The sequence below is a fragment of the Mollisia scopiformis genome, assembly GCF_001500285.1.
Source record: "Mollisia scopiformis unplaced genomic scaffold LY89scaffold_8, whole genome shotgun sequence".
Taxonomy (NCBI): Eukaryota; Fungi; Ascomycota; class Leotiomycetes; order Helotiales; family Mollisiaceae; genus Mollisia; species Mollisia scopiformis.
The window spans coordinates 61,353-88,446 of record NW_017263588.1 but is presented as its reverse complement, the minus strand read 5'-3'; the positions used below and the strand labels follow the sequence as shown (position 1 = coordinate 88,446).

The 27,094-nt window shown below is 48.6% G+C and overlaps 9 protein-coding genes across 9 annotated transcripts; 3 read left to right on the top strand and 6 right to left on the bottom strand.

The window, feature by feature from the left end:
* Positions 1-747: 747 nt before the first annotated feature.
* Positions 748-1,403, bottom strand: LY89DRAFT_731484 (uncharacterized protein; the record flags this gene model as incomplete). Its single annotated transcript, XM_018219574.1, has 3 exons — positions 748-1,025; positions 1,071-1,148; positions 1,202-1,403. The coding sequence occupies 3 exons, from the start codon at positions 1,401-1,403 to the stop codon at positions 748-750; spliced, it is 558 nt and encodes a 185-aa protein (XP_018073415.1).
* Positions 1,404-3,060: 1,657 nt separating this feature from the next.
* Positions 3,061-4,711, bottom strand: LY89DRAFT_612503 (putative short-chain dehydrogenase). The gene is made up of 2 exons (XM_018210624.1): positions 3,342-4,711; positions 3,061-3,290 (listed from the first exon to the last, which is right to left on the bottom strand). The coding sequence occupies exons 1-2, from the start codon at positions 4,229-4,231 to the stop codon at positions 3,167-3,169; spliced, it is 1,014 nt and encodes a 337-aa protein (XP_018073414.1). The 5' UTR covers positions 4,232-4,711; the 3' UTR covers positions 3,061-3,166.
* A 762-nt stretch (positions 4,712-5,473) lies between these two features.
* Positions 5,474-8,047, top strand: LY89DRAFT_780088 (kinase-like protein). The gene is made up of 7 exons (XM_018222355.1): positions 5,474-6,184; positions 6,235-6,383; positions 6,430-6,485; positions 6,534-6,632; positions 6,690-6,758; positions 6,807-6,950; positions 7,089-8,047. Exons 1-7 carry the CDS (start codon positions 5,499-5,501, stop codon positions 8,001-8,003), a joined length of 2,118 nt encoding a protein of 705 aa, XP_018073413.1. The 5' UTR covers positions 5,474-5,498; the 3' UTR covers positions 8,004-8,047.
* Positions 8,048-8,061: 14 nt separating this feature from the next.
* LY89DRAFT_773134 (uncharacterized protein) lies at positions 8,062-11,417 on the bottom strand (the record flags this gene model as incomplete). The annotated part of the gene is made up of 1 exon (XM_018221926.1): positions 8,062-11,417. A coding segment is annotated over one exon (3,299 nt), but the record flags the coding sequence as incomplete, so codon positions are not given.
* A 527-nt stretch (positions 11,418-11,944) lies between these two features.
* LY89DRAFT_705975 (protocatechuate 3) lies at positions 11,945-12,938 on the bottom strand (the record flags this gene model as incomplete). The annotated part of the gene is made up of 2 exons (XM_018217489.1): positions 11,945-12,066; positions 12,119-12,938. 2 exons carry the CDS (start codon positions 12,936-12,938, stop codon positions 11,945-11,947), a joined length of 942 nt encoding a protein of 313 aa, XP_018073411.1.
* A 1,150-nt stretch (positions 12,939-14,088) lies between these two features.
* LY89DRAFT_780085 (thiolase) lies at positions 14,089-15,755 on the bottom strand. The gene is made up of 5 exons (XM_018222354.1): positions 15,483-15,755; positions 15,344-15,439; positions 14,378-15,291; positions 14,220-14,331; positions 14,089-14,171 (listed from the first exon to the last, which is right to left on the bottom strand). The coding sequence occupies exons 1-5, from the start codon at positions 15,579-15,581 to the stop codon at positions 14,133-14,135; spliced, it is 1,260 nt and encodes a 419-aa protein (XP_018073410.1). The 5' UTR covers positions 15,582-15,755; the 3' UTR covers positions 14,089-14,132.
* Positions 15,756-15,916: 161 nt separating this feature from the next.
* On the top strand, positions 15,917-18,543 carry LY89DRAFT_683014 (acyl-CoA synthetases /AMP-acid ligases II). The gene is made up of 5 exons (XM_018214617.1): positions 15,917-16,369; positions 16,417-16,572; positions 16,800-17,958; positions 18,037-18,186; positions 18,244-18,543. Exons 1-5 carry the CDS (start codon positions 16,099-16,101, stop codon positions 18,413-18,415), a joined length of 1,908 nt encoding a protein of 635 aa, XP_018073409.1. The 5' UTR covers positions 15,917-16,098; the 3' UTR covers positions 18,416-18,543.
* A 3,411-nt stretch (positions 18,544-21,954) lies between these two features.
* On the bottom strand, positions 21,955-22,596 carry LY89DRAFT_475540 (uncharacterized protein). Its single transcript, XM_018207806.1, has one exon. It carries the CDS (start codon positions 22,482-22,484, stop codon positions 22,086-22,088), a length of 399 nt encoding a protein of 132 aa, XP_018073408.1. The 5' UTR covers positions 22,485-22,596; the 3' UTR covers positions 21,955-22,085.
* Positions 22,597-25,061: 2,465 nt separating this feature from the next.
* LY89DRAFT_667059 (uncharacterized protein) lies at positions 25,062-26,418 on the top strand (the record flags this gene model as incomplete). Its single annotated transcript, XM_018212951.1, has 2 exons — positions 25,062-25,672; positions 25,722-26,418. 2 exons carry the CDS (start codon positions 25,062-25,064, stop codon positions 26,416-26,418), a joined length of 1,308 nt encoding a protein of 435 aa, XP_018073407.1.
* Positions 26,419-27,094: the final 676 nt, after the last annotated feature.

Here is a 27,094-nt window from a genome sequence, read left to right as displayed (position 1 = left end):
AAATCACATTTCTTCCTTCACAGACGGTGTGCTATCAGATGAAAGGGGCAATATAGATCGGGCGTTGAGTATGCGGCCGCAGCGGCTGGAGTGAGAAAAAGGTAGACATGTCAATGTGCTGTTACGAAGTGGCACGAGGCTATCAAGCAATCTATAATGATGCGTTTGGAATCACCAAATCAAAAATTTCGAGCTTTTGTGCGACAACAAGGGTCCATTCGTCTCCTCATCCCAAATAGGGGGCTTTTTGACCTAAGCGAGCACCGAAACGGGCCTCACCAATAAACGCATAAACCCAGCCAACACAGCCCGTTATCATTCTTTCGGCCCGCGGCGTATGTCTCAGACCAATCTCAGATGCAGTAGTTCCAATTCTTCGGTCTCGCAGCTCAGCCTCATAGTTTGATGCAGCTACTGTGTGATTTCCACAAAGACGTAAACAGATTAGAGAATTCCAAAATATGCAAGAAGGCTTGCCCCGCCTCCATCATACTTCATATGTGCCGTCACAATGATAATGCCACGTGGAAATACTCCGAAATGCAAGGGGTAACAAGCTGTCGGTAATATGGCAGATTTAGAGTCTTGGATGAGGCTGTAGTCACTTGTTCTAGAAGCATTGGTTTTATCAACTACACGACTTTTTGATTATAATTGTCTAGATCAAAAATGTAACTCAATCTACCACCAAGAAATAGATACGCAGCCCAACTTCGTACAAATGTTGTGGTACAGGAGGTATAGAACCTAATCTTCAGCATGCCAATAGTTCTGTTGGTACTGTTGATCGTTGGCATCTTCAGAGACATCTTCGTCCTGGATATAGCCCGAATCTTGGTTTCCAACACCTTCATCCACTGTGATCTGGGTCCCATCTCCGTACGTTGCTGGCTGAGTCGTGGGAGGGTAATAGTATTGTAGTGGTTGGGTGTAGGTAGCTGCCGATTGCATTGATTGCCCGTTGTCGTATGCGGTGCCCATAGCAGTAGTGTTTGGATATTGATAACTTGTCGATTGCCCACTCGCTGGAATTATCAGTATTCCGACCGTAATTGCGATTTGTTACATACCATATGCGTAAGTTGATGCTGCTTGCTGCTGCTGTTGTTGCTGTTGCTGGGTCGAGAGGGCAGAAATGTCAAGGGGAACTAAAGGAAAAATTAGATACTTTCAATGCTTACTGTTGCATGGATTGACTTACCACTGACGAGCTCCTGGTGCTTCTTCTTCATATGTGCTTCAAGTCGACCTTTACGTTTGGCATTTTGCCAACCACAACCTTCGACTGGACATTGCTTGAGATCACCATGAACTTCATCTATATGGCGAGACTTATCCGCTGGGCGTGAAAAGGTCTTGGAACAGCCTGCAATAGGACAAGAGACTCGAGGGCGGTGACTCATGATGCTGATCTCGTCTGCATAAGATTATGTTTCGAGATTGTTGGAAATGAGACCGTTCTGGCGGCCAGAATCACCTTTATATTTGAGCTCAGCACAGGAGCTTGAGTGCTCAGCATGAAACGGCTTGGAACAGCTGCCTTGGATCATCTTGAATGATAGCCAGTCGCCACGTCTTTCGGAGGAAATGAGGGCAACGACGTCAGGGCATTCACCTTGCTATTGAGACTTGACGTTCTGCCTCACAGTCTTCGGAATCCATTGCTACAGCTCCCATGCCCAAGCTGTTGGAAAAGCTGAGCTGCGATTATCGATTGGGTGGTTTGGTTCCCCTTCCATTTAAAAATCGATAGTGAGCGGCAATGGAAGAATTTTGTATCTTCTAGACTCGCCACTCATTGACCAAAGAAGGCTGGCAGATACACATCACCCTTGGAATCGATCCTGGACGCAGAATCTTCGGTCCCTGGGAAAAGGGGTCAGTCATGCCTGCAGCGGTTCGCTTCGCCCGTAGACTTCGAGGGTAGAGCCCCAGCGAGCGGGCGTCTCCAAGGGTATTGACCGGCGGTGTGACAACGAACAGATATTCCTTCTTCGATGGTTCTCCCAGCTGTGATACTAGCTACAGCTGCGATTTAGATCTTCGACCCAGCTCATGTAACTTGTGGTTGAATAAGAAACCACGTCCAAGCGAGAAAGTCCAGGGGTGTATCATGAAGATGTATTCGCGAATGGTGACTGCAAGGCAACCAGAGCCTAATATTGAGGCCATGTAGAACATCCCAAAGTACTCACCGAGAAAAGTTACACAGCCCCTGGACATCTCAATCCCTGGTGTGTCTGATGCATCGCTGCTCAACGTCCGAGTACCGAGCCAGAAAGTATTTGTTAGCTGTCCCGGGAACCATCTTTCCGGGAAAGCCAACACAGTCCGTCATCGGAAAAGAAACATCAAAACATTGCATAACAAGCAATATCTTCTTCTCTTTGCTTTGGTGCGGAACGTTGATAGTGGGTGGTGGGAAATGCCGTTAAGAAGGCCGCGGATCGGGTTAAATCTGACAGCCTGACGTTACCCCTCCGAAGTTCTTCCTCTTCAAAACCACAGGGAGTTTTGGATGTTTGTTGAGTCAATGGTGTCGCATGATGAACTAAATATGCGGACGCCCTCCCCCCTCTGCCAGAGTACACACGAATCATGTTGAGACCGACATAAGGCAAAAACAAGGCGAACACGGCTGGATACGAGGCATCTAGAAGGACATGAAAGCGGTGTAGATGACCTTATTGCAAGATATGAAGTTAGAGAGTTCAGAGGGTCAAAAGACTTCAGGAAATGTATGTAAATTGAGGTAGCACAAGCTCTTTTGTATTCGAAAAAAGTGCCATGTGATGCCTTTGCCCGAAAACTGCTTCCGCAAATCAGGGCTGACTTGGAAAGGATCCGAATGGCTAGAAATGGTGGTCTTTCTTGTGCTGCGGGTGTTACTTCCCAACGCAGATACGATAGGCACTTTTTTGCTTCAGGCCCGAGAAATGTAGTGTGGGCCGAAAATTCGTGCATTAGTCTGCTGCACTTCAGCAGCAGCAGCAGCATGGATAAGCAAAGCCACAGCCTCATTGCGTCAACACAAGGCTCTCGTTCCTCGGCGAAACTATGATAATATTAAGGTATTGTATGGCCACGAGAAAAGCTCTCTGAATTTCAATAAGCCAATTATTACGCCCGAGAAAGAAACATAAAACGCACAACAATTGCGCCCTGCTCACAGATCGCCATTCGTAATCCGACCAATCTCTGGTGCGACAGCCTCGAGGACCTGCAGAATCTCACCCCAAATCTTCTTCCTGACGCGGACGCCTTCATCTGATGTAACCAAAGTGCCCTGACTACCAGAAGTTAGCCTTGCCGAGATACTGGAAGGGACTGGGGAGACAAACGTTGTGATCTTCTGGTGGTTGAGATATTGCCCATGTGCATCCCTCCCCCTCACTGCAGCATCCACGACAGTTTTACTTCCCTCTGGTAGCGTCCTACCAGTCAAAGTTTGCAGCACCACCAGAATAAAAGGCACCCCTGGCTCCCGGCTTAGCAACTCGGATTTGCAGAATCCCGGTGCAACCACATCAACAATGACAGCCGGGTCTCCATTGATAGTTGGGACAAGCTGCGCTAATTCGATTGTCAAGTAAGAATCCAGGAGCTTGCTGACCCAGTATCTTTCAGCTGGATTCTTATCAATTGCCTTCTTCCAAAGTTCGTGATCGTTCAGAGCTTCCAGACTGTTCGCTGCCGTTCGTTCTTCAAACTTCGCCATGGCGTGAACATCGCTTCCAAGAATGACAAAATGCGGTTGAGTACCGGGCAAAGCTCTCTTGGTTCTAACCATGATGGGCAAGAGGAGAAGAGACAATAGACTTGTAGACAAGGCATTGACTTGGATCGTCCTTTCCCAACCATGCTTACTTACCTTCCACTGCGCACTTGCAAGACCTGCATTCATGATTGCAGTGTCGAGTCTTGAAAGCTTCGCGGCACGGCTCGCGAAGCTTTTAACACTATCGAAACTCTCCAAATCCAGCTCCCAAACTTCAATAACTCCTTTCCGTCCAACGGTTGCTTCAATATCTGCTTTTGCGGCATCGCCTTTCGTGATAGTACGTACGCCAAGTATAACCTTTGCAGCCCCGAGAGAGACAATATGTCGTGCCGTTTCGAGACCAAGCCCAGTATTTGCACCTGTGACAATTACAGTCTGTGATTCAAAGGAGCCATGAGGAGGAAGACGGAGTGTCCGGAAAGGCTGAATGAAGAGTGGTACCAGAGACATTGCAATCTTTAGCGTGGCTGTGAGATTGTGGTATGTTAATTATTGGGTTTTGAAATCTGTCGAAATAAAAGGACGGAAAGACTATAAGACCTTGATTAACAAGAGTTTTGTTGCGAGAATGCTGAATCCAATTCTCCACGGAGATGATCAACATATATATAATCATCTTGAGATCTGACGCACACGGTGTTGTATATAGATATGGGTATCGATATAAACTTTCGTTCGGGAAGAAGTTCCTCCCGATTCGGCTTGTAGCTCGCTAAAGATTCCCTAGCGAATGGAGGCCATGTCAACATCGTTCGGAATTAAAGTAAACGCCAGTACACGTGACCTTATCTACTTTGAAATCGGGCATCAGTTTCCCCGTCGGAGCTCTCGCTCGCAATATGCTTCCAGGCTGAGGCAAGCAGTGAGTCAAGATGACGAGAAGCTGTCAAGTGCGTTCCTCCTCCAAGGCGGTCATCTTCAATGTGTGTGTTGGCTGGCTTTGGGCAAATCTCGCACTCACGCTCGCGGGCGCAAAGCCATCACGGGCGCGTTGAGGTGGCAACATCTCCAGCTGAGACTTCAGGTGAAGATGACCAGGCGTTTGACAAGTAGTCTACACATTCTGGTGTAAAAAACGATGATAGTCTTTCTGTGGAGTTCGCAAATCTACGTTATTTCGAAGACCACGAACACGAGGCACTCTGAGGTGGCAAACAAGAATTTCACGTGATTAGCTGCTCTTTCACAGCCTTGGAAGGGGCCATCTCCAACATTCACTCTGCACATCTTACGAAATGTCTAGTACATAATTCTGTTCCAATGTATCTTTTCTGTCTCATTGCTCGGGCTCCGTCTGTCCATTATCCATTAAAGTTATGGTCACGTGACCGATAAAACGTTGTGGGATGTGGACGATAGTTGGTAGAATTTTGTGCTCAATTTGACGATCAATTCCATTATGCGCATTCTTGTCCAGTTATTCAATATTCTCTTTGTCCAATTCTAAGGGCAAACAAGGTTCATATATTTAATGCCGTTTTGGAGAAAAGGAACAAAGAATATCATGTCTGACCGCATGCAACAATGAGCACAAGTAGAAACAATGCAATGTATGAATGCAATCATCTTACAATGGCGCTTTATTTTAGAAAGACCAATGTCCAGTCTTCTTTTCCTATTACCTTCGAGGGATTTTGTTTGGGCTTTGCAGGCAAATACTTCTCGCTATTGCAACTCCTAGTTTGAGTGTCGCAGTATTCTGTGCGTCGCCACCGAAATGGCACAGTCAACTCCAGTTAGGCTGCAGGATTTTGCATATGAAATGGCAAATTCAGCTCCAGTTAGGATGCAGGATCTTGCAGATGCCTTGAATAAAGCAACAAACGCAGTCCCCTTTCTCAAGTATCCGCCCCTGCCCCCAGACCCACAACCTGGTCAAACCCCCAAGTTCCCAAATCAAATTCCACCACTACCAGACTCTAATCCTGTTGACGCTTGGAAATGGGACTTCGCGACCATCGAAGCATTCAAAAAGGCGCAGGCTGCAAAGTCTGAAGCATATACTGGCAAAGCATGGATGGCTTCTGAAAGTAAATGGAAAAACCGAGTCGGCAAGGGCTGGAAGCCAGTCAGAGTCCTCGGGAGGGGAGGTCAGGGAGTGGTCGGTTATTGGACTTACGAGGGTCCGGATCGTGACAAGAAAACATTAAAAGATGTCGCTGTCAAACAAGCCGTTAAAGCGGGTCCGACCTACAGGTGGGGTGATGGACTTGAGAAAGAATCACAGTTGCTTCATCTTTTGCAAAAAGCGAATACGCCTCATATTGTGCGAATGTATCGTCAACTTTATGAAGAAGTAGGTCAGCAAACAGACGAATTTGATCATGGAATAGTCCATCGAATATTCCTAGAGTATTGCCCAGGGGGAGATCTTCACGATTGGCTAGGAAAATGGATGAACCAGTATGTATTTCCACACTAAGAATCGCAATTGAGACTAAGTCATACTGTAGAAACAAGCCTATTCCTGAGTACGAACTCTGGTGTGTTTTCCAGTGTCTGGCGAGGGCATGTATGGTCCTAGATCGTGGAAGCGAGGATCTCGCGCGGCAAGCATGGGTTGGAACAGAGATCGTTCACTTTGACCTGAAACTTGAAAATGGTAATGCATATTTTCCGGGGAGATTTTACATGACTAACCTTCTCAGTCCTGGTCGGCGCAACACTGGATGACACCGAACATAGGAATACCCCCTCCTACAAGGTCCGTATGACTTAACAAACAAGACAGAGTGCTAAAATCATTTGCTAGATGTCTGATTTCGGCCTTGCAACAGCGGTACCACGAATTCAAAGTCCATTTTGGATGGATAGTGTCAGTAACACGGGCACTGTTCCGTGGTACTTACCAGTAAGACACTATTTTGATCACCTATCACTATGCCATCTGCTAACTGTTGACGAACAGGAGCAAGTTTCAGCGATGAATCATGCCGCACTTTCTCGATACTTTCCCAACGAACGACCGTGGCTTTCGGTAAGCTATCTTGCCCATTTTGTCCGTAATCCGACTGATAGTTCACAGGCATTTAGCAGATCGGTTCCAGGTCGACAGTTTGGAACTCCAAGTAATATTTGGCAAGTGGGATTGATCATGCACGTTCTTATGCGCCAACCACACAATCGTTCCCCGAACTGGGGAGGCTTAAGAGAGAACGACCCAGACAAGGTACGTCAATCTTGTCCTTGTTTCGTATTCCGGCCGAGGTCTTCGAGATTATTCTCGAAAGCTGCTCATCGAAAAATATGTTTTCCAACTCCTCAGCTCCCAGATTTCTGTCAAAAGTGCATACTAATTTGTCTATAGCTCCAATGCTACACTTCGAACATGACGACACGTCTTCAAACAGGCGGTAACACTATTGGTGCATCGCAAGACTTGGAGGCAGAAAAAAATCCTCAAAGATCCATGTATAGCAAAGGACTTCGGTCTCTCATTGCAGAATGCCTGCTCATAAATCCTTCCAAGAGAGTACCAGTAGGAGAATTGGTCGTTCGGTCAGCCAACCACATTGATGCAATACGGATAGCCAACGGAACGAATATCGGGACTCACGCGCCATATCAAGAACCTCAATTGTCTCAACAGTGGTATTCTAATAAAGTAAATGGAAACCCCGCGAATGCTCCTCAAAATCAGCCAGGTGGCTTTCCTCTCGCGCCTCTATTTCCTCAACCACCTGCTGCAGCTCCTCAAGATCAGCAAGCTGGTTGGTCCTTCACGCCCGTATTTCCTGGCCAAGCACCACCTGCTCCTCGGCCCGCCTTTGCTCAGATCAATCCTGCAGCTCCAGCTTTCAACCCGGCTGCAGCACAATTCGTTCCTGGACGACGTTTGAACGCGGTTGCACCCGCCTTCACTCCTATGGTTGCTCCCGCTCCTGTCATCCAGTCTATCAACCCAGCGCCCTTCGTCCCAATCGGCAACAATCCGGGGCCGAATCCTGGCCCTGGCGGTCCTCTCTGGCCCGTTCCAAATCCCTTGACTGTCATCATGCTTAGGAGGTCCAAGCTTTACGGCATGATGGGTGGACATCAAATCACGTATCAACTCAAGGACCTCACTCCCATTACAAGGGTTAGAGATGTCATGGATGAGTTGATTAAGCTTGGTGTCAATACGACTATGGTTCTACGAAACGAAGCAGGGAAGGCCATGCAGCCTAACATGATGTTGGGCGAGTTTCAAATTGTGCAGAATATCAGAGGTACAGAACTATGAGTTGGGTATCGTGGGCGTTTTTTGTCATTCATGCAATTGTCCCCTTGTACTTTATAGAACCCATTTCATATGAGCAAGCCCGAAAGATTTTTAGATTTCAGAGCTCTTTGATAAATCATGTGCTCTCCTTATCATCCAAGTCATTGGCCTCCTCGTCAATCTCAACCTCCCAAGCCCTTTCAGCCACCAATGGCGAAGAGTCCTGCTTATATATCTCAAGTCGGTCAGACTCCGCTCTTTTCCATCCCTTGTTCTCGTCTACACCGCCAATCAAGAATGACAATGCTAATCTTCTCGCTCTCTCGTCTCCACTTTTAGCCATCTCCAACTCAGCTTCCAACAAGTCATCCTTTTCCGTCTTCCATCTTGTCGAATTTTCTTCAATGACCTTCTCAGCCTCGACCAGCGCATCTGCGTGCAGCTCGGGCACAATTTCAAAGATGTGAGGTTTGATTTCTGGCCAATACAAGGCATCAAACATGAGTTTGACTCGACGTTTGACTGAAAATCGATCTTCCTTCAGAACATCGAGGATCATGTGAGTAACAGGATTGAACATCTTCTTCCTGCCATATGCCACGGACCAATACTGATCATGGAAGAATCCAAGCCTTTCTCTGTTATGAATAAGCTTGCGATAAGTATCTCGTATAAGTTCGATATTGGAGGTAGCATATGTCTTGAAGATAGCTTCTGATGCCGCCTCACCCTCGTTCTTGATATCTGAATGAACAAGCTCAAAGAGTCGAGGTGCGAGAAGATTGTCCGGGTCGTGAATAGGATTTGAATGACAACGCCTGAGAGCTGCTATTCTGACAACAGGATCCGAATGAGCAAGGAGCTGAAGTAGAAGCGCCAACAAGCGCTCTTTGGCTTTTGACAAAAGACCGTCTTCTGGAATTGTCGCTACGATCTTGACCATGTCTGGTTCTGGATCGTTTGCCACACCTTCAAAGAACTCCCACGTTTCATCGCGATCTGTAAAAGACAGTAGTGCCTTGAAAAGAGCAAGACGAACGTCAAGATGGAGACTCTCTTTGCCTTTCTCCAGAAGCCACGTGAATGCTTCGTCAGTTTCAAGTTCTCCAATCAAGCGCAAAGTCTCTTTTGCAACGGTGACTTTTGTCTGAGGAACTGATTTCAAGATGGAGAATACTTCGGCTTTTGGCATGCTTTTGAGCACAGTACGCAGAGCATATATTGCGATTCGAGCACGTTTATCAGACAGAGCCTCGATAAGAACGGGGACTCCTTGGCCTCCACCCAACTTTCCCAATGATCTTAGAGCAACTTCTTGAACAATGGGACTTTCATCATCATTTGCGAAGTTGATGAGATGAGAGGGGTCCACAAAGGCTAAAGCACTGAGCTGTTTGATGTTACTAGTTTTCTTATCCGACTCCAGCTCTTGGTCGTTGCATTCGTCAAGCAAGATCGTTGTGAGTGCTTCTTGTTGAGTTTGTGTCCATCGCCAGAAGCCGACTCTACTGTTGCTCAAATGTCCGAGTGCTTTTCTTCTGTCTCTTTTGGTTTCGTCTCCAGATTTGAGATAGCTCCAAAGAAACTTCTGCTCTCTTGTATGGATATACTTCAAAACAACAGCCTCACATGCTACCTCTCTATTCCCTGCAAGAAGTGACGGGATGACACGATTCCAAGAGCGAGGTTGGTGCTCCTTCAGGATATTCAACATTGCCGTATGGTGTTGCTTCATCTCTGAATCATTCAAAACTTTCTCACAAGTATCCAGAAGTTCAGGCCAGTGCTTGGTCATCTTGTCGAAAGCTGTAGCTATGTTCTCCAGAGTGGCTCCATCCTTTTTCTTCAGCAGATTTGCGAGTACTGGAGACATTTCTTCCGCCAACACCTCCATCACGTTCTTGACTGGAATATATCCCGAAAGCCAAAATCGATTCAACGGGGGTTTGCGCTCCCGAATAATAGTGGCTAGCTGTTTCGCCGCCCAACGAGGGTGGTACGAAATGATCCCCGTAACCAGATCCGTCATACTGTACAGTGTCCAGGTAGAGGTATCTGAAGTGTCCAGAAGGTTGCGCAATATATTTCCCAGGTCATTCAAGTGACTTTCTTTCCATCGAGAAGCCGGTATCTCTACCAATCCTGCAATCATCTCCTTTTTGACTGGATCTTGCTCGTTCTTCCGTGCCAATGCAAGCTGCAGTGCATCATTGAGATGTGAATCGTCGAACTTGGTAGCTGAAATTTGACATTTGAGTGCGGACGCACGAGTGTCCGCATCACTTGAGCGCAGGAAAGGTGCTTGTAGCTCCACTGCCTCGTCCCAGGGGAGCAAAGCAACGTATTTGATTTTCCTTTCTGGATTGGTAACAAATTTACTACTCGTGAGGTGTCTACGAGCTTCAAGAATACGTTCTTCTCTTGGTAGCTTCTCAAGACTAAGTTGTGTAATGATTCCACCTTGGTTCCGCCAACCCACATGAACGATCTTGTACACCGCTTTACGCTGCTCAATGGTAAGATCGTCAAAACTGTCAGGGGCGTTCCACGAATCTATCACAAATGGATAGCGTTTGAAGACCTCGAGGAACTGGCTTAGCGGAAGCTTTCGAAGGATCCTGGACTCCAACCTCTCCAATACATGTTCCTCTATGTCTTCGTCGCTGTCAAGTAGAATTTGAAAAAGCTCTTTTGGTCGTTTCCCAGCTAGCTCCCTCACAGGCAGCCAATCTATGGAGATCTTCTTATGTGCTGCTTTAAAGAGGGTAACAGCACGGCCAATGTTGTATTCGTGGGCCATCCACTGACGAAGAACGTGAACGACGGTTTCGACAAGCAGATCTTCATCTTCAGAAGATTGATCAATCCAATCTTGAAGTGCTTTCTGCGCAACATCGGGATGATATTTCGCAAGCTCAGACCAGTCTCTGAACGAAACGCCGTCAATCAACCCAGGAAGATGCCGTTCTAGGATTTCTTTGGAACCAAGAGAAATAAGGCTCCTGAATAGATTGGGGTCGCGATTCGTCTTCTCCAGTTCTTCCAGAAATGTCTCGATCACCCGAAGTCGCTGCCGATGCCGACGAGCGTCTCGAAAGCGTCGTATAGTATGAATCTGTAGATTATTTGGTACTCTCCGAAGTGCATCAAGAAATTCCTCATCAGTACCAAGAAGTCCTATTAGGTTCAAAGCTCGTTTCCTCAGGTGTCTGGAGGAGGATGCCAGCGCCTGCTGAGCGATCGTGATGTTTCGGCTACCATAGCATGTTTCCAATGCCAAAGCTTTCTCGTACAATGACCCATAATTAAGAACATTGATGGTTTCTCTCGCCGTGTCGTTGTTCTTGGACTCTGTGCCAAGCTCTACCATGCGTCTCACTCGTTCGGAGTGATTGAGATCTTCGAATTGTTGGAGGAGTGTTGAGACGTCCATGGTTTGTACTCGTTTTAATTTTGATTTCAAGAAAAAAGGATTGAAGGAAGATGAAGGTTAGAGTGACTTCAAGGGCTGTGCTTCAGCTCATTGCTGTGCCCCCGGCGTCGAGTCAGCTTTCAAGCTACGTAAAACCAAGACTTAAAGGGGTTCTAAGCGAGAGGTGGCGTTGATCTAGGCCATGTATTGTTATTAGTCATGATATCAATCATCAATGAAGAATACACTTATCGCCTTTAACAGACAATGGAGGCACTTCAGGCACTTCGTTTCATTAATTCAAGATTGTCTAACTTTTGTTTCAGAAATAATTAATACTCGACAAGAAACTCAACAATAAAATTACCCCGCAGCCGCATTGCCATTTGACCCCACATTCGACTCTCACTTTGCAGCGACTCGAGAATGTGAACATAAAATTATCACGTTGCAGAAGTGATCGACTGTTTGAATAAATCATTGAATCAGATATATACAGGTCAAAATCAGTACCAATTGCCCTAGGCTAAGCTTCTGCACAGCGCATATCTTAAGCAGCAACACCCAAGGTAAGGTAGCCAACCATCCCTTTCGTAACATCTTCGCCATCAAGCGGCACAATCGCCATTACCGGGTCAAACCCAGCTGTATCCTCAGAAGAGTAAATAGAATCTACTCTCAATTAGCTCCAGCTCAAAATTATACTTCATAATATGAAACTTACCAACAGCATTCGTAGTCCTGTTAATCTGAGTGTGACTAGCATACGGCTCCAAAGCCATAATCTGCTCACTCAAATCCTCCGCAAAGAAAATTTGTCCAGTACTAATTGTTTCATCAGAAACAATGGTGCCATTGATCCCCACAACCCAATTGGTGTGTACTTGAGCATGAATATGAATGGCTCGCTGGACGTAGAATCCTGGGAAGATGGTCTTCATTTCCATCATTCCGTTGGCGTCTGTGGGCCACATTCCTCGCAGGAAGGTTGAATTGCCGGTGTGCAGGTCGAGATCGGGACCAATTGTTTTGTTGAGTGATTCTAGGAGTTCGGCGAATGGTGTGTTGGGGTCGAGTGCTTCGAAGGAGGAGTAAGAACCAGTGGCATTGCAGTGCCAGAGATCGACCAGTACTCCTTCGAGAGGCTCGCAGGTATTGGTGTCTAGGACTCCGATATCGAGGTAAAGTGGGACACCTGGTTGGTCTTCAGCCATGTCTTGACGAAGAGTTTGGGATTGTGGCCAGATGTAAGGACCCGTAGTAACCTCGGGAGTAAGAACGCAAGTGTCGTTTTGGATCACGTCGTAGTATGGTGCTTCGGTGGTAATTACAACCGTTGTGTTGGCACGAGCAGCGAGAGAACGACGCTCCTGATGTCGAAGCCATCGCTTGGCATTCATCGATGCAGCAGCACCTTCGCAGCGTTTTGAAAGACCAGCACGACGAGTGATCTCCTTGTAAGAGAGAGCTTCATGATGCCCTGGGTGAGCGACCACTGAAAGTGGAGCAAGTAAAGCGCTGATAAGTAGAGATGAGAAATACATGGTGAAAGCTGGCAAGAACGAAAGACTTAAGACGATGACAACTAATGCGGTAGAGAACAATTGCAAGGTGGACGTAAGATATACTTATATTACTCCCATTGTGGGTTGTGATGAACTTGCATAGACCTCATCTCATCTTTTCCTTGGTAGGATAGCCAGTGGAGACTGAAGCCTGCGAGAACTCGTCAACATCAAAACTGCATCTAGGTTATGGACGTGCATGTGATATAATTCATGTCTGCCCACCTCGGTCGCCCACTTCACGATCCCAGCTTCTCCATCCAAACAGAATATTTCCAACATATGCGCTGTCATTGGACAGCAAGCCACAGGAGAAGTCTGTGCGGGTGGACAACCGTTCTTGGCGCCGCGTATATGTTGGCGATCCTAGCCTAAAGAATGTTTCAAACAACATCTAGACTCCATCGGCACATGTAAGTAACCCGCCAACATTCGATTTCATTCTGAATTACTTTGATGTGAATGGCTGAACGCCTTGGAATAATCATCGTCTGAAGAATTTGTATGTTCGGCCTCGCGATTTTGCGATTAAGCTTGTGTGGGGAAATGCCGGGATTTCATCTTGGCGGTGACGACTTCCGTTCTTCGACCTTGAGTTTGCCAAGTACCGGCATACGAGTTCTTCATTTTGTTGCTCTGCAGATTTGGACTGAATAGAAGGCGGCTTTCAAGTCGAGTTCTTGCTGGAATAGCTTTCTGTTCTAATCCACTAAATCAAGCGCGACAAGCTCAAACAACTTGATGGGCACCAAATTTCAAAATGTCTGTTATACATTAGGAATTTTATACGCTCTGAAAGTCCGTTCCAAATCCGAAGATTTCGAAGATATGCAACAAAATGTATTCAGCCTCATCGAAGACAGGCGCGCAGCAAACCACCTATATAGTTGAACAAACATTCGCATGCTGATCAGTGGAACAACAGCGATAGCAAGCCCACGATCGGCACTACCAAAGCCGGTGAAGCTCTGAAATTTTAAACTGTTGTAGAGAGACTTTCCTATGGATATCCAACTGGGCCACACCGGGCATCACAAGATATGTATTAATGGATCTTGAACAAGCACTCGAAAACGCCACTTGGCTCCGAAAGATCCGGCACCCGTTTATGAAAATAGGAAATGATTATGTGGCCAAAAAAATCTATTCAAATCATATACACATGCTTTCGCTTCAATGCTCAGATACAAAGACACCAGCCATGCCCATTCCCTGAATGTCCGGTCAGCTTTGAATCACCCAAGTCATGGGAATACTTACAGTGCCGACACACATCGAAGTCACCGCTATCCTCTTGTCCTGTCTTCTCAACTCAGAAAGAGCAGTAACAATCTGTCTCGCACCCGTGCAACCCAATGGATGTCCAAATGCACTACAGCCCGTCAGTCATCGTCACAACAAAGCATCGGCATACTTACATAGCACCACCTCTTGGGTTCACCTTCTCAGGATCAAGCCCAAGCTTCTCAACACAATAGACTCCCATGCTGGCAAAAGCCTCATTGATCTCAATAACATCCACATCGGCAATTGTCAATCCCGTCTTTGACAGAATCTTGGGAATAGCATAACTGGGACCAATTCCCATGATCCTAGGTTCGAGCCCCACAATCGTAGCTCCGCAGAATTTTCCCAAGATAGGCTGACCTATCTCTTCCGCCTTGCTTCTCTTCATCAACAAAATAGCAGCCGCACCATCCGTGATCTGCGAGGCATTCCCTCCCGTTGTCTGACTCGGGCTCCATTGCGGGAACGCAGCTCTGATCTTGCCCAAAGACTCAGCAGTTGTTCCATATCTAATACCATCATCACGATCAATGACCTTCTCCTCCACAACACCAGTCTTAGGATCCTTGACCTGTACCGTGATCGGCACAATCTCATCCTTCGACCACCCCTCCTTCTGCGACTTCTCTGCTCTCTGAAAGCTCGTCGCGGCAAATTGATCCATCTTCTCTCTACTTATGCCAAAATCCCCTGCGACATTCTCGCTCGTTTGTCCCATCGGCTGCAGATTCTGGCTCGCGATCGAATGTGTGGTGATCTTCGTGCTGAGGACTGGGGCTCCATTGTCGGGACATGTAGACATGCTCTCGGCTCCTACCGCGATTCCTACTTCGATGCTACCTGCTATGATCTGGTTGGCAATCTGCTGAACTGCAAGGAGACCGGACGAGCAGAATCGATTGGCTACGCTCGCTGCTGCCGTTACGGGGTAGCCCGCTGCGAGGACTGAGGCGCGGGCCATGTAACCTTGGCCTGGGGCGAGGACGTTTCCGAGACAGACATCTTCGACGAGGTTTGGGTCGAGCTTCGATTGTTCGCGGACAATCTGCTCAGGTATCAGCAGTGAGCTTGGTGGTAGAGAGGATATGGGGTAGTACCGTTAATAGGGCAATCAACAGGTCGTCAATTGGGGTATCCTTGAGGCCACCTTTCTTCGCTTTCGTGAGAGGTGTTCGAGCTGCGTATGTGATGACCTGTCCGTCAGCTTTATCCAATATTTCAAGCGAAGGGTCGTACAATATCATCCGGGTTCTTCTGCAGCAATTTACTCCTCCCCGAAGAGAGTGGGTTCAGGTGTGAAAGCACGCTCGATAGTCTCTGTCCTGCGGTCGTCATTGTGACTGTTATTTTCGAACGAAACAAAAGATAAACAATCCGATGTGAAATACAAATATGTCTGCAGAGTTTGGACAAGGAACGAAGGGAGGTCAAATATGAAGCTCCGAGTGAAGTGCCTCAATCGCATAAGTATTCATCCCACTAGAGGCTAGACTAGACCCAGCCGTCAGGGTCACTCACGAACAACGCCAGTGTGGGGCTTTGGGGCCCCTCCTCCAGCTAAAAAGTGGAGCAGTGTAACCAGACCGGGTTCCTCACCCAACCAACGTTCCCTCTAGCGAGGTCGGATGGATTGTACGGCAGTGCTGCTGAAACCTATAAACTCTGTTCACATAACCGCGAACCGCGGTTTCTCTCCTCTGATTACCGACCGAGACTGCGTATTTATGATATCTCATCACTCCACTCCTGGCTTATGACCGAGCACCAGATACCGAGGAGAGACCTGCCTTCTTCTTTACCTAGGGACTATCCTTGAATAGGTAATTCTGACGAGGTGTGAATAGGAGAGAAGATGGATGTGGGACTTCCTATATCGCAGCAAGCGGCAGTCGTCGGAGCTGCTGCTCTGACTGCAGCAGCGGCCTATGTGAATGCAAAGTTGTCGATTGGGAGAGATCTGAAGACTCTTAAGTATGAGAAGTCGTTCGGCCAGAGGTTGGGGATGAAGATCCAGGAGTTGGGAGACACGTGTACGTTGTACAAGATGTTTGATCAGGTGGATCCGAACATTGATGCACTGTGGTTTGAAGGACGGGATTGGACGTATGGAGAGTTGAAGAGAGGTGAGTCTGCTTCGGAATATAACGAGATCAATGGCTAAACGAGGTAGATGTACACCGCTTGGCAGCTTTCCTTGAGAAAGAAGGCATCAAGAAGGGAGATGCCGTTGCGGTATTTACGACCAATTCTCCAGAGATGGTTATTATCTACCTGGCTCTATCGAAATTGAGTGCAATCTGTGGCTTCATCAATATCAATCTTCGAGGTCAGCTACTTTTTCTTTCGTTTTACCCAGCTCCTCATGTTCCGAGTCTTTTGCGTAAATCTGTTCTTATACTTCTCACTTCTCTCGCCCTGGATTCTTCCATCTATGAACTCTGAGCTCGTTTCAATGCTCTCAGTATTATTCTCTCTCACTCAAACCGAGTCTCTTCTCCAGTTACCGCTCTCCTTTCCACTTCAGTCCCGTGATCCATAACTAATCATCCACAGACGCAACCCTCGAACACTGCCTCAAAGTCTCCCAAGCCAACACCGTCATCTCGACCCCAGACTTGGCCCCCTTCATCACCGGCCCCCGCCGCCACTTCACCCTCTCCCTCTACGCCTTCCCCTCCATCCCTCCCCCACCACCCGAATCGCCCATCACCCTCCTAACCTCCTCCCTCCTCCCAACACCCAGCACCATCACCCCCGCCACGAAATCCTCCCCAGCCGAGCTCTCCTGCCTAATCTTCACCTCCGGCACCACCGGCAAGCCCAAAGCCTGTGCAATCCGCAACCACCAATGCGTCCTAACCGCCATCCCCAGCTCCCCCGATTACTTCAACCCCACCAAGTACTTCCCCTTACGAACGTACTCGCCCCTGCCATTGTTCCACGGAACAGCCTTCTTCACCGGCGTCGCCTACTCCATCGGCAACAGCGGCACCTTATGCTTGGCCCGCAAATTCTCCTCCAGTAGATTCTTTAAAGATGTCCACGACTCCCGCGCCACCCGCATCCTGTACGTCGGCGAACTATGCCGATACCTGCTCTCCTCTCCTCCGGGCGAGTACGACCGGAAACACGCCTGCACTGTAGCAGCAGGGAACGGCCTCCGTTTCGAGATCTGGGAGAAATTCAAGGAACGCTTCGGGATCGATGAGGTGAGGGAGTTTTATCGGAGTACGGAGGGAGTCGCGAAGTTCGACAACTTTAACCGCGGAGCGTGGGGCGCGGGGAAGGTGGGCTTCACGGGTTTCTATCGGAGGAATTTCTTCGATGATGATACGCTGCTGATTCGCGTTGATCCTGATACGGCGGAGTTGATCCGGGATCCGAAGACGGGGTTCTGTACTAAGGCCTCGATTGGGGAGCCTGGGGAGGTGATTGGGAGGGTGAAAAATAGGGCGTTGTTGACGGAGTATTTGGGGAATGAGAAGGCGACCGAGGAGAAGATTGTGAGGGATGTGTTTAAGAAGGGGGATATTTGGCAGAAGATGGGGGATTTGCTGATTTATGAGAAGGAGGGGTGGGTGAGGTTTCATGATAGGATGGGGGATACGTTTAGATGGAAGGGAGAGAATGTGAGTGCTGGGGAGGTGAGGGATCATATTGCGAAGTTAGATGGGGTTCAGGATGCTGTTGTGTTTGGGGTTAAGTTGGCAAGGTACGTTGTTTTGCCAATTAATATGGCTTCACTTGAAGCCCATCCCCGAATATTAAGTATGGAACTAACAGTATCCAGCTACGACGGCCAAGCTGGCGCTGCAATGTTAACCCTCGACTCCACCACCGACGCCGGGGACGCACTGTTCATGTCCGGCCTCTACACCGGACTCAAGAAAACCGGTCTCCCTGGCTACGCCATACCTCGTCTCGTACGCATAACCAAAGAGTACGTCCCCGATGCCCTTATTTTCCCCTATCAGTCACCACTAACACTTAACCCCAGAATTGAAACAACAGCAACATTCAAAAAGTCCAAAACAGATATCATGAAACGCTCCTGGGACGCGGGACAAAAGAAGGACCAAGACAAGCTTTTCTGGTTAGATGGCACTGTTTACAAGCCGCTTGATGCGCTGGCTTGGAAGGGTATTGAGGTTGGGAGGGCGAAGTTGTGAGTTGAGGGTCAGGTAAGGAAGAGATAAGGCTCAACGAATCAAAGAGGAAGTGGGGAGCATTTAGAGGAATAAATGACTTTGATTGTAATGCTAGATGGATTAGAAATAGGAAATGGAAACATGGATGCATCTAACTTTCAGCACATTCGAAAGAATGAGTTGGAGATGTGCAACTGTGATCATAATTCCCATAAGTGTCTCCTCGAGATGACTGCTCTGGTCTTCTTTCGTCCAACGTCACTCGATGGACACTTGCGGTGCCTGAACAGAACGACGAATAATGCGCACTTCCTGAATGGTTGATCTCTCATACAGACCTTGGAGAATTGGAGAGGTCCCTCCATCACCTCCTGATCGCCACAAAACTTCGTAGCTTTATGTAACGTCCAGTATTTAATACTAGAGCATAAAGACAGAGAAAGAAACGCCACCCATCTAATTTCTCTGCTCAGTACGCACCAACTGCCCTTTGCGCCATGAATGGTCTCAACGACGACGGGTTTCCATAATCTCGAGTTCTTTGGACTTCAGTCTCTGAGACCAGGTGCCGTCCCAGGTGCATACTTTTGGGATAAGAGGGGTAGGAAGATCCAAACGAGGATCAAGACGCATGAAGAGCAGGAAGATACAGAAAAAGACTTGAGCTGACTGATGCGATATGCACCAGATGCTTTTAGAGAGGTATCCTTTTGGAAAGCTGAAGTGGACGAGATGAGAGGCCAAACTTCACCCAGTACTCTGAGAGGCAACCACTAATTCCACGGAAGGAGGTACTAGAGGAAGTCACAATACAGAGTCAAAGCATGGAGGTTAGATTCGTGTGAGCGTTTCTCTGCCGCTCGCCGCCACGAGATGTTGCATTCATGCTTGTTGACAGTGAAAAAGCTGGCACAACATCTCCTGATCTCAAAGAACAAGCTTCTAGCCCTCATGATTCCAAAACTATGTCTAGAACATTTATGTGTGACAGAACTCGCTCTTTGAGCCCATTGTGAACTCTCTTCCCTGAGCATCCCGCGGGCACCTGTACAGGCTAGCCATGAGGCGTAAAGTCTAGAACGCTCAAAAACCTTTTCGCACACGCTCTGTACTCCCAACGGGAGATCATTCGGAAGATTATGCAGTGACAACTTGCAAAAAAAAGTAGCAACTCGCATGAAGTGAAAAGGCCCGAACCACGATGTGTTACCTAAATCCGTCTCTCACGCCCAGTTCACGAGGTCATCTTCTTTCCGACCTCAACGATGTAGTGTAACTCTTGCACGTCGAACGATGCTGATCATCTCACCGACACTTCGGAGGTCAAAGACCGTTCTGATTTCAAATGTGCAAAGTTTGCTGGTCACAGCAGCGTAAAGACCGTATGCCAAGCCATCACTCATGCAGATATTGGCTAACTTGAAGGCTGAACAACCCAAGGTAACGTTAAGTTGTGTCAAGGTGCTTATTTTCGAGGTGAATACTCTGAGGTATGTTCGGTGCCCGAAATCGTCACATCGTGATGCTCCTGGGCAGAATGCTCGGGCAAAGGCAGCATTCCCGGTTATTCGGTCAGCGACTCGTAGCCGGCCGAGTCCTCGGAACCTATGACTCGGAAGCGAGGGAAAATGCGAGGTTACGGCGGTAGGAAGGGAAGCAAACAACTTACCGTGAGACTGGACCCATGTAGATCCGAATATTGGGGAGAGATCGTGACAAGCTCGACAGGACAGCATCGTTCCGTCCACCAATGGTAGAGCGCGAGCTTGTCACTTGTATGACCTCGCTTGTAGAAACATTTGCATACCGCTGAGATTGGCATGTTTGTGCAACCCAGGAACACGACGCGACTATCTAATCGACGATCCTCGCTGAGACGCGGAGCATGGTTACACGGAGAATGGAATTGATGTCGTGATTTACGAATCGAGCAAACGTTGCTTTGCTTCTCTCATTCTTTGGAGACGCTGGATGTTGGATCCCGGTTTGACTCGCCAACTGCTTAGATGGGATGTAGATTGATATCAATATTCCGTCCACGAAGGAGCTGGAAAGGGCCGAATATCGTCCCGCTGGACTCGTGGGGGAAGGTCAGCTGCGGTATCAAACCATGGGAAGACGAGTTTGGTTAGATCGCGGCTGATTTCGCATTGCCAGGAGCCCGGTTCTCAGAACGGTCGTGATGCATGCTGCCAAATTGCGAGACGGTCTTGCGCCTGGAGCCTATGGTAGAGCGAGACGGTCTCATCCGAAAGCAGCCATAGCAGCTTGGATCTACTCCTAAAAGGCAGGTGGTTCACAAAACTTCATTCAATAGATCTCGATGGAATGTGGTACAAGCATTCCGTTGACGGTTTGTCTCTGCGTCGTTGGTGCATGTTTCAGACGTTGATCTTCGATCGGATATTTGCGAATAATGGTGGGCCCACTAAGGAAGGTTTGACAGCGGAGCTGCCCGGCACTTGTTGAAGATCAACGATTCATGCCATGGCGCTCGAAGTTTAGCATAAGCGAAAAAAGAAGTTCAAGAGGTTTGATAAAGTCGAAAAGAACTCGTCTCGTGCAGCAGCAGCAAGGGATAGAAATGAGGTTGTGCAAGTGCAACCCCTCAGATGGTTCATGCTCCGCGACAGCATTGATGGCGGGCTCGTGGCTTCAGAGCGTTTCCTCGAAATGCATCGGCGATGCAACCTCGGAAAGGATTCCATTCAGAAGCCCTAATCCGCCGAAATGATTGCTTTTCTAGAATGATAATCCGAGCGGGGTGGCTTGCTCCTCCCGGCAATGCGACGCTGGTCCATAAAAGTCGCAGTGTTGTCATCAGCGATGGCTCAGAGAGCCGGGATCATTCTTCCTTTGAGCAGGCTTTGATCTCGATCTGATTTTAGGGCTTTCCCACTTCGCCACGATGGCCTGATCTCTTGTGCCGCGGTACAGTAACCCACTTCGTAGTCTAGGTCGTACTTGAGATTTCACACGGGGTCGTGGTTGATGTTTGAGAAATACATCCCGTACACAAGAATACGCGCCCGTACGGTTGGTGCGACCCAAGGTCTCCAGAAGCCGCCTTTCAATCCCGACTATCCGGCCGAACAGACTGCTGTCGAGAAATGGCTAATTGATTGTGCTGGTTGATTGGATGAGAACGGCGAGGCTCAATGCAGGACACCGCTGCCCCTGGAAGTCAGACTCCAGGAATTCGGGTTGAACCCCACCTCTTGGTCTCTCTGCAGGAAAGTTGCACTATCAAACAAATATCTGGCTACCCATGATTTCGGAGGACCAGCAGTCAAGTACACCGCCATGCTACGCTGTGGGCCGCAAGCTCTGCCCAGGAGGGATTTGTAGGGATATTCTTGGGCCCCATATTCTTTCCTGTGACGGTCATCGTCCGCAGTGCAACATCCGCACCGCGGCGACACCTTTGTGACCTGTCAACTGCCAACTTCTGAATACAGCCGTCAGCGTTCCAGCATTGACGGTGGGGCCACCTTTGACGTCGTGGGGGTGCTTCCCGATGTTACCTGTCTGAGTTGAAGATGTAAAGCAGTATGCTATGACATTCTCTGGCCTCCAATTGAAACACCCGCTGGCAAGACGAGGCTTGTACTATCAATTCAGTGCATCAATTGCGTACAACCTCTCCTGCAATAGTGGATCTCGTCCTATGTTGTCCTTCAAGACCCGCAGTTCACCGGCAGATGGGTGTGTCCGACCAGGGACGTTGCCATGAATCCTCGACCTTCTGACTACGTAACGGAGGCAGTCGATGATTCGGGTTTGATTGTCCTCCACGAGCAGGGTCACGACGGTTGTGGTGCACGAAAGAAGCAACCCACAGCGGGATAAACACAGACGTTCCAAAGCTTCCCAGGCATGGATTTGAAATTGTTGCCGTGTTATCGCCAGATGACCTGGTTGACGATCGTGTTGTTGGAATAAGAAAAGTCTGTGCAACGGCGGGAAGGAAGGAAAATAGTGGTTGATGTGCGCGGGATGTTCTCATCAGATGTTCAGAGGTTCGTGATATTGGGCAGGGCCTGAGACATCTTAGCGGTCTGCAGCGGGAGCAGCCCCTCAATCGCTTCATGTATGGAGGCTTGTCGTGGGAAATATGTGGGAGCGTTTTCCAAATGGGTCATCGGACTCGTATGGTTATTTCGCATGGGAAGAGGAGCACGGATTCGCAGTAGGCTGTGTAGTGTAGTAGAGTATTGTGGCTGCTTCATCTTCATGCGCTTCTCGAGAATCGATAGGAGGGAGACTTGATGCCGAGGGGGTTGTTCGGTAGGTGGTGGTAGCCTTGGTGCAAGCATGCCATTTGACATACGTCAACCAGAGGATTGGGAGCTCTCCTTGTACAAAACTCAATTGCAGCTCCAAGCGGACGAAATGCGGATGGGCAAAACAATTGGCTGGCCAGTTGAGACGGGATGGCGAATAGAGTGGAGGATGGCGGATGTTGCTGCAAATTACTTGCTTGAAGTCGAAAGTCAAACCAGACAGACACTACACTACACTACTTTCTTAGTGAGCGAGGGCTGTAAGCGATGTCGAATAAACTTTCGGTTCCAGCGTAGCGAAGCTAAAAGGATGAGTAACTAAATAAATGTACAGTACTCAGAAACGAAGTAAAGTTACATCAATCTAGTCCCCGTTCCATCTAGTTCGAATACTAAACTTGTTGTACTGTATGTGTTCTTTTTGTTCCTTTTCCCGTTGCCAAGATGTCGACCTCGCGAGCAATACTCCACCATGAATGAAATTTAATGTCCCATAATTAATAGGCCGCCACGACTGCCCACGACTGAAGGAGGCACCTGCTCCGAACAAGCAAGAAGGCAAGACAGGCTTCACTCTCTTCTCCAACCCACGTCCAGCCGCTCCCGCTCCCGCTCAGCAGCTCTGAACAATGTACTGTATCGCACATCCAGACATCGATCCAGCATTCGGCACAATCACTCACTCACTCAGGACGGAACAATCCCTGCGCATCTCCCAAGCCACGCATTCCACGGGCCTCTGCCGCCGCGGCACCATTCAGCGCGCATCATGCCCATCTGCTCCTGAGACTCCAGACAGTGCTGACCGTACTCCTCCACCCAATGCTGGACGCGATGGATGGCAGCAGCAGCATCAAGGTCAGGCAGGCTTGCTTGCTTGCTCTGTTCCCGGAGGCTTGACTCGACTTGACTGGACCACCCGGTTTCTGGGCCCCAGCGGCAGCGCGCTCACAGATCCAAACTGTTTGCCCCTTCCTTCATGGATGCTGCCGGTCTGCACACTCGTACCCATGCCCATGGGGCTTGCAGCAGCGTCCATGAGCCATGTAATACAGTACAGTACAGTACAGTGTGCTCCGTACGGTACAGGTTTGCTGGCTGGCAGTGGCAGTGGCTGCACATGCTAAAACTTCTTCTCTCTCCAGCGCCAGCGCCAGCGCCAGAACCGACGGGTCTCCTGCCAGGTTTGGAACTGCTCCGCGCCCGCGCTTGTTTGGCTCTGGCGTTTCTTCTCTTCCTTGATCTAACTAACTTCCTTTTTTCCCTTCGACTTTCCTTCTCCCCCTCAATCAGAACGCAGAACGCAGAACGCAGAAGTCACTCACTCACTCAGGTCGGTTCCAGACTCGCACCCAGACCCCGCTCGCTACTATTTCGACGCGCCGCGCCGCGCCTTTCGTCCCAATAATCTCCTAATTCCCATCCATCCCCATCCCCATCCCCATCCCCATCCCCATCCCCAGTCGAACCTCCCTTGGACGACCCGTACTGTACTTGTACTGCTCGCCGCGCTTCTTTTAATTCTCCGATGTTCATGCTACTTCTCGATCATCGACAGAGACATTGTTTCTCCCCCCTCTCCTTCTTTCAGTCAGACAACGCATTCCTCCACTCCTCAGCTGCCACACACCTGCACCACTTCGCACCATCGAGATCCAACAATTCGAAGTTCCACGAACCCGGTAGCCAATCTCAACCACCGCTGCTATTCAGGACGATGATTTGACCCGCGTCGTCCGCCCTACCCGTAACTGTGTGCGAGACACTGCGACTTTTTCCTCCTCTATATATCTCCCACGTCGGGTCCAGCCTTCTCGAAACCCCAATCCCCTTTTGATGCGTAACCCTATATTTTCGTTCCTGTCCGCTGCAGAAAGTCACCCGCTCCGCCGCATAATAACCACGACTCGAGAACCTCTCCACCCGCGAATACACTCATCACACCATCCCCTTGCCTCCAATTGTCCGCATCAATTGACTGCAGCTAAGCGCTGCTCGGTGCCGCAGTGCAACACAGCTGGCCCCGTCCCCAGTCACCCGTTGGACAGACAGACAGAGGGTAGATCCGGAACTTCGTCCAAAGCTCGAGAAGTTTGGTACCGCATGAAAGGGTGTGCAGAATTACCGGGCCAAGGCAGAGCGAAGGCATATCTTTTTGATCGCTGCCCGGGAACTCGTTTTCTTCATGCAGCAAGGGCCCTGAGCTGCAGCATCAATTGACAGGTATATATGACCCCCCCTATAACCTCTCCACGTTCCCACCTTACTCTTTCTGACTTCTCCAAAATAGTTCTATCTTTACTCATGTCACCTTGGGCCATACCTTTCCCCTTTGAAGAGTCTCGTTACCACACTCTATTGCTGTTTGCATCGGCTGTCCAATCATGTCGTTAAGAACAGAACCTCCGAAAGGTTATACTGGGCCTCCTCCCCCACCATCTTATACATACCCTCCTTCAATGGATGATCCCACCCGCATGACTCCTACCTCTCTGCCCCCAATGGCATCCCTTCTGAGACACGACCACGAAGAGCAGGAGGCGCAGTCGAGTCCCTACGTTGCTCGTCAATTTCAACCTCCATACAACATGACAAAGCATCCGTTATGGCTGGCACAATTTGATCCAAATGCACCTGTACAGCATATATATTATCCTCCTCAACCTCCCATGAACTCACACTCTCCACAGAATATCGCAGAATCTTCGTTGGTTGCCCTGCAACCACAGCTTCATTTAGCAAATCCATCTAACCAAGGGGTTGCCCCTCAACGCAGAACAGCCAAAAAGATTGCCCTAAGAAGAGACATCGTCAAAGATCCCGTTCAAGGACGAAGAGGCTCGGCTGAGTTATCTATTCGCTACCAAAATCAAGGTCAACAAGCTGGCGGAGAATCCTCCGAAGCTTCATACACGCGCCGAGACTCTAAGTCACCGCGCCAAATGCCTCAGAGCAGATCCATGCCTATATCTGGACTTTTGAGTGATGGTCCTAGGTACGAATCGAGCCGCCGTAATTTTTAGTGCATTTGCTAATCTGAGTAGTCCTGTGAGTGAGCCGCGACGACAGCCAACGTATAGACTTCGGATGCGTCAACAGCCCATTGCGGCTCGAGCTTGTGGGTTTGGTGAACGCGACCGCCGGGTTATTGATCCTCCACCAATTCTCCAAATGGATGTTGGAGACCCAAACTCTTCTCCAGAAGAGATTCGTGCATTGATTCGTCAACCGTACTCAGTGGTGCATTGTGTGCTGTGGGACCCAGCAACGAACCAGGATGATACAGCCATGCCTGGGACCACCGAGAAGAGGCAACAGCGGCGCCTCATGGGCACTTTGGTGGCGTCTCCTTTTGTCGGGAACGACGAGCATGGTGTTGAAGGGTGTTTCTTTACCTTCCCGGACCTGAGTGTGAGGACACCAGGAACATACAGCCTCAAATTTAGCCTCATCAACCTGGATCCGACCAGAATGATGCCTGGTAGTCGTGAGCCCGTCAAAAGTATTGTTTGGAGCAGTGTCTTTCACGTATACAACGCAAAGGAGTTTCAGGGAATGCGAGCGAGTACCGAGCTTACGAAGACCCTGAAGCATCAGGGATGCTTGATCTCAGTCAAAAAGGGCAACAACAAGGCCCATGGATCTCGGTCGAGGGGAGAAGACGATGAGGAAGAGGAGGAAGAGGAAGACAGCGGAGGTGAAGGAAGTTCCACCAAAAGAGGGAAACGGCCAAAGCGATAACCGCTATGAGGCAATGAGAGAGGTGGAAGTTTGTTCTCGCATCAATTATATTCCCATGAAATAACGAATGGCGAGGCTTTCTGGCTGTATACTTGGAACATTTCGATATCTTCTGTACAGGCGCTGGCAAGCTTGGGATGGAGTTTTCGGGCAGTGAGCGATTTGGTTACGCAGTGATAGTGATACCCAGGGACTTGCTTCATGTCACCTGCATAGAAAGTCATCTTAGTGGCTACTGAGTATTTAATAACAATTAGAAATTCAACCACGGATGCTTATTGATTCCTTTGTCTCGTTCTGAAATTTTCCCACGTTTGTAGGTTGGCATATCCAAATTCTTCCTTCTCAAATCATTCCATCATCTTTTTTCGAGTCTCGTTTCCTCATATCTTGTATATTCCAAACACTTAATGCCCGAGTAGAATAGTACTAGCGTATGTAGCCGGGCGATCAAATAGGGAAAACGTGGGGCTCGCTTATTCAGGGGGTTCATCTGCATTCCCTCGGTAGGTAGTCGGCAGATTATCTACGAAATGAATCTTAATTGTAGATAACCTGCCAAGAACAAAACCACGAGTAAGAATCATTCTAAACAAAGGCCACGAATCTAGCTTAAGGTAAGCCCGAAAAATTTTAAGCAATTGATCCGTCTCAAAGAATAGAAATCAAGCTTGGT

Bases quoted from the DNA above. Each gene is read 5' to 3' on its own strand.
- LY89DRAFT_612503 (XM_018210624.1), bottom strand. From the start codon at position 4,231: ATGTCTCTGGTACCACTCTTCATTCAGCCTTTCCGGACACTCCGTCTT. The intron at 3,291-3,341 runs GTTTGTCTCCCC...AACTTCTGGTAG, and splicing joins AACCACCAGAAGATCACAAC to TCAGGGCACTTTGGTTACAT.
- LY89DRAFT_780088 (XM_018222355.1), top strand. From the start codon at position 5,499: ATGGCACAGTCAACTCCAGTTAGGCTGCAGGATTTTGCATATGAAATG. The intron at 6,185-6,234 runs GTATGTATTTCC...GTCATACTGTAG, and splicing joins CTAGGAAAATGGATGAACCA to AAACAAGCCTATTCCTGAGT. The intron at 6,384-6,429 runs GTAATGCATATT...TAACCTTCTCAG, and splicing joins TGACCTGAAACTTGAAAATG to TCCTGGTCGGCGCAACACTG.
- LY89DRAFT_780085 (XM_018222354.1), bottom strand. From the start codon at position 15,581: ATGACGACCGCAGGACAGAGACTATCGAGCGTGCTTTCACACCTGAAC. The intron at 14,332-14,377 runs GTAAGTATGCCG...GACGGGCTGTAG, and splicing joins AACCCAAGAGGTGGTGCTAT to TGCATTTGGACATCCATTGG. The intron at 14,172-14,219 runs GTAAGTATTCCC...CCGGACATTCAG, and splicing joins CTTCGATGTGTGTCGGCACT to GGAATGGGCATGGCTGGTGT.
- LY89DRAFT_683014 (XM_018214617.1), top strand. From the start codon at position 16,099: ATGGATGTGGGACTTCCTATATCGCAGCAAGCGGCAGTCGTCGGAGCT. The intron at 16,370-16,416 runs GTGAGTCTGCTT...TAAACGAGGTAG, and splicing joins GTATGGAGAGTTGAAGAGAG to ATGTACACCGCTTGGCAGCT. The intron at 18,187-18,243 runs GTACGTCCCCGA...ACTTAACCCCAG, and splicing joins CTCGTACGCATAACCAAAGA to AATTGAAACAACAGCAACAT.
- LY89DRAFT_475540 (XM_018207806.1), bottom strand. From the start codon at position 22,484: ATGAAGCGATTGAGGGGCTGCTCCCGCTGCAGACCGCTAAGATGTCTC.